At 39.9% G+C, this 5,460-nt stretch overlaps 1 protein-coding gene across 1 annotated transcript in view; it reads left to right on the top strand.

Annotated features, from left to right (window-relative positions):
• The first annotated feature begins 1,087 nt into the window (after positions 1-1,087).
• Positions 1,088-5,460, top strand: part of clcf1 (cardiotrophin-like cytokine factor 1) — a 24,894-nt gene continuing 20,521 nt past the window's right edge. Inside the window, exon 1 of the mRNA XM_072663500.1 lies at positions 1,088-1,384. Coding sequence (XP_072519601.1) covers positions 1,369-1,384 — 16 coding nt within the window. The 5' untranslated portion in view covers positions 1,088-1,368. The remainder of the gene's footprint in view (positions 1,385-5,460) is intronic.

Consider the following 5,460-nt stretch of genomic DNA (forward strand, 5'->3'; position numbering starts at 1 on the left):
AAACAGTGTTCAGGCAGTGTAACCATTTGATATAATAAAAGTCTTGTAATTGTTGGTTTTTGGAGGCTGCTAAAAGTTTTTGGACATCGGGTAGCATTCACCACCATTGTAAACAAACGTCTGACTCTGAAGTTTGAAGCTTCTCTAGAATGGGTGGGATGGTGTTTCACGGCAAACCAACTCCCAATGACTTCGTTCTCATCTTATTCATTTAATTATGCTCTACTCTGCTATGAAGGCCTCACGCTACCTGTTGGAACCATGCTGTGAGGATTTGATTGCATTCTGCCATTCTGCCCCACAACTGCAATAAGTGAGGCCAGGTCCTGAAGTTGGATGATCAGGCCTGGATCACAAATATCACTCCGGTTCTTGTCCAGAGATACTGAATGAAGCATCATCAGTCCAGATAGTTCAGTTACACACAGTTCCACAGCTTCGCAAGCTCAGTGCTGGCTTGAGGGGTCAAACACCCCCCGCCCCACCCCCAGCACATTGGAGCATTGAGGTGACCTTAGGCTCATGTGCTGCTGCCGCTGCTCCTGAGCGTCCTATTCTATTAGCAGTGATTACAGAAGCTGAGCGCGTGGAGTTCAGCACCTTAAAGCGGCAGAATTCTCAGTTAATGGGGGGCTGGAGACGTGTGTACGTCCCAGTCATGTACTGCTGCATTAATCTGATAAGGTGTACCGAGGTGAAGTGCAGTGTAGCAGATGATGGATTCAATTTCTGATAATAATCCCTCCCGGCACTTTGTGGTTTGGAGTCTCGTGGCTGCACTCAGTCAGCTTCCGTCTCTGAAAACTTTTTTAGGCGGTGATTCACCGAGCAGAAGAGGAGGACGGAGAGAGAGAGAGGGAGAAAAAGAGAGAGCGAGAGAGAGAGAATGGAGGGAATGACAGGGGAGGAGGAGAACAGAGGGAAAAGTAGAGGAGGAGGAGGAGGAGGAGGAGGAGGGGCAGAACCTTCAGTCCTTATAAAACCACTTCACTCACTCACACTCTCACTCACTCACTCACTCAAGTCCACCGTCCACTCACATTCACAAGTGGCGCGTGTCAGGAGTCTCCTTCTTCATCATTCTCCTCCTCATCTTCATCCTCATCCTCATCCGTACACACCTGGAATACCTGGCGGAAGCAGATCCGCTCAGGGGACTAAAACTCCTCGCCTGCTGGAGTTTACAGCACTGCAGCCTGAGAGGACTGAAGCAACCTGATGGTGTTTTTTCTACAGCAAAGTGTGTGTGTGTGTCTGTGTGTTTGAGCTTGTGTGTGGCTGGGCTCAAGTAGAGTTCTGATCCTGAGCGAAAGTGGAGAGACCCCAAAAAACAAAAAAATATCAACTCTGAACCAGAAACTGTGGAGAATGAGACGCTGGGAAGGTAAGGAGACACTTCTCAGACTATTAACCTGAAAAATCACAGTGTTTATTATGATGATGAGCAGAAATGAGTTGAATGAGCGCAGATCTGCTTCTGTTACCACTGCAAACTTTGAGGGATTCGTACTTTTCTGGAAGTTCTCGTATGATATCCTCACTTCTGCTCAACTACATTTGGGAGGAACCTACTTTTCCCTCCGTTCCACCTCAGTCCTTCACATTCAGTTACTAATTCGCTCAATACGCTAATTCATTTTGGGTCTCATTCTGGACTTTTGGTCACTTTCGAGCTTTAGGTTGCCAAAAGAAGCAGAACGGGGTCTAACAAACTTCATGTCTGATACTGATGTTCTTTAGAAGTCTCCACTGCAGTTCTTCAGTGAGGGAACTCAGTGCTTAGGTAGTTTCTGAGCTGCTAAGTTCATACTTTTGTACTCTAGAAGGTACTCTAACAGCCATTAGTCCACTGAAGGAACAGTATATGCCCTTGCCTATGTGTTTAGGCTGGTCTAGCCACCTCTGGTGGTCCCGTAGTTCACGTTTTCACACTCGATTTCTAATATCGAATGATTAAAGAGTATAACATCAGTTAGCTTTGACAATTTTTACAGACTTCGGGCCCTGATCTTTGATGGACCACATATAGACTCTAGACATCTATAGGGCTGCTAAGACGTTTTTGACGGGATACTCTGAACTTTTACTCAAGTCGGAAAACTTTTCGGAAAGCTACTTTTAGCTGCTTAAGAAAGAATCAGAACTTTTTAACTCGAGGATGATTTTAGTGCTCATTTAATGCACGATCACTGCAGCTGTTATTAGCGCAGTTCATGGTTTCCTTTGTACTATCGATAGTTTCTGTGTAATCAGTGCTGTTGTTTTTGTTATTGTTTTTGTTGTTGTTTATCATTTGTTATCGCCATGATGCTATTCCAGAAACAGTGTAGCATGAATATGATGAAGGCCAGGCTTTTATTCACGTAAAATGTTCTTAATATTAAAATATTAAAGCGGATGAAGGCTTTCTTTAAATACATACTGGATGGAGAGCAGGGTGTCTGAGTTCGCGAGGCCAAAAATGAACTTTCCTTTCTTCCGTTTCAAACAGAAGTCCTTTCCTAAAGCTCCATTCTCTGAACTTTTATGATCCAGCTGAATTACAGTACTAACCCTTTAAACCCTTTCAAGTTATTGAGTTCTAATGCTGGAGATTAATAACAGCGCAGCAGCCCAGCTGGCAGAGAACGTTACCCGAACCTTCAGCAATGGTTTTTTAAAAGGGTACAGGAAGGTTATAGCCTGTAACGTTACAGAATGAATGTTCGAGGTCAAAACGGTTTGCGCCATAACGTTATTAGAACATTTGTTAGACAAGATTCCCAGTTTCCCAGACAAACACAAATGTTCTGGAAACATCTGAAGTAACTTTCCCAAAGCTTATAATATGGTAAATAAAATACAGGACAAAAAAAAAACCACTGACATACAATCACACTGATAAATAATGTTTAATTAATGTGTCATAAAACTTAAAAAATTAAGAATTGGAGGATTTATTTGAACATAGAATTAAATATTTTTTGAATTTACACTGATAATAAAAAAAGTTTCAATAAAGAAATTTTTACTTTAAAATAATGCCTACTAAATGTAAAAACCCCATATTCAAAATGTACCAAAAAATATGAAATGTAAAAATAAAATATAAAAATAAATAAAAACGGTCTAGGAACGTCCAGAAAACTTTCTAAGAACAAAAATCGTAAGGTTCAGAGTGTTCATGTAGCGCTCAAATAACCAGACATTTGTAGCCGGGAGGCCCGAGATTAAGGGGTTAATCCAGTTTCGCTTCCATTGAAAGGCTGTAGCTTTAATCATCAGGGCAGAAACTGACCCGTGATGTGTTAGGAATCGTTTCTTCTACCTAGTCTCTATTAGAGAGTATTTACTGTATTAATATTTGATGATTTATGATCTATAATGTCTCTGGTGTGCATTGTTTAAAATGCGCTACATTGAAAAACTGGCTGACACGTGAGAATGATTTAGGGCTGTGTTTATGATCCTGGTTTCAGCCTTTTTTGAAGTTTTATGCAGGTTTTTATCAACCTGACAGCGGTTTACAACTGAGAGCTCAGCAGATCGAAAACTATGCACCATTAGGGAGCTTTGTGAAGCCGGAAACACACACAAACACACACATCACTAACTTTATGGTGTGCCTTACTCCAGATACTCTAAATCTTCCATTTAACCTCATTAACCCAAAGGCCTTTGAGAAAGCCGTGGTCCTTTCAGTTTAATTCAGGAAATCCAACAGATGCATGTATTTTCACGTGTCTCTAAAACAGTGCGGTCATTTGATCCATCAAAGAGCATAAAATTTGCTTGCACACACACACACACACACACACACACACACACACACCTTATGTGCAGTGTTGCAGTGGGGGCGGGCTGGAGGTCAGAGGTTGAGGGTCACCCTTGTCTTGTTAACTGACACTGATATGAGAAAGTACATGATTCATGTTGGTCACACATAGGGTACACACACTCGCACAAACACTGAGGGTACACAAAGACAGACACACACATACACCCACATGCACACACACACACACACACACACACACACACACACATACCACCTGTCCTTAGGGAACCATGTCTGTGAAAAGGAGGATGAGAGTGTGACGAAATGATGCGATTTACACTAAAACAAAGCAGCAGAGCAGTATGTCATGCTCACTACACTCACACACACACACACACACACACACACACACACACACACACACACACACACACTTCCTCTGTTTCTCAGTTTCTCTTCTCTGATTTTTCCGTATGTCCCTCTTGTTTTAACACACACACATTTGTTTTTGTTAAATGTCAGGACCTAGAGCTGTACAGGAACTGTGTTTATGTAAACTAAGGACATATACAGGATAATCATGTGTCTGGTATGGGTTATCTGGATATACTAATGAAAGAAATCTCTGAATTGGGACTTTCAATGAAAGTTAATGTAATTGTTTTGGACTCCGAGTTATTTTGGAGCATTTCTATTGGTCTGTTCATCATAAAATTTTAAAACAATGTAAATCTGTCAAAAAGTGAACAAATGGCAATGATATGCAAGTATCTCTCTCTCTCTCTCTATGTATATATATATATATATATATATATATATATATATATATATATATATATATATAATTAAATGTCTGGTATGTTCCAAGTACATTATATGTAAATAAGTGAACAAACACAGGATACACAGGAAATAAAGTAAAGCATAGACATTTTTGGCATGCTTTAGACACAAACACTACAAGTGTCAATTTGTAATAATCATATGTCCAGTATGTTTTATATTTATGCAAGTATCTGTTAAAACTAATATTATTATATGTAATAATAATACTAATAATAATACTAATAATATACATGGTAAGTACAATCTTTATTTATACTACTTATATAATAATAATAATAATAATAATAATAATAATATATCCAGTATGATTTATTTATATCCTCACAAAAACCTTGTAGCATTTCAAATTCTAGGGGTTTAACCACAGTACTGCATTTACCATGCAGGAATTACAGCCATTTTCACACAGTCCCTCCATTTTCACAAGCTTTACAGTAATTCTATCAACTAACCTAGTTAAGTTTGTCCACTTACTTCTGTGGCTCTTTGTTTTTGTCCTCAGTAAAAGTGAAGAACTGCTCATTAGTGTCGAGGTCAGGTGAGAATTCCATTCCATCTCTTTGCCTTAAGAAGCAAAGACTCTTAGGTTGCTTTCTACTGTATGTTTTAGGGCATTATCCTCCTTAACCTCCTTAATCAGTTTTTTTTTTGTCTGAATCTGAGCAGAAAGTTCAGCTCTACACACTTCATAATGCATCCTGCTTCTTCTATAAGCAGTCACATCATCAGTAAACACCACTGGCAGCCGTACATGCCCAGGCCATTACAGTGCCTCCACCATGTCTGACAGATGATGTGGTCCTTTCTTTCCTTCTGCATCCTCAAGCTTATCTTGGTATCATCTGTCCAAAGAATCT

The sequence above is a fragment of the Salminus brasiliensis genome, chromosome 19 (assembly GCF_030463535.1).
Source record: "Salminus brasiliensis chromosome 19, fSalBra1.hap2, whole genome shotgun sequence".
In the NCBI taxonomy this organism is placed as follows: domain Eukaryota; kingdom Metazoa; phylum Chordata; class Actinopteri; order Characiformes; family Bryconidae; genus Salminus; species Salminus brasiliensis.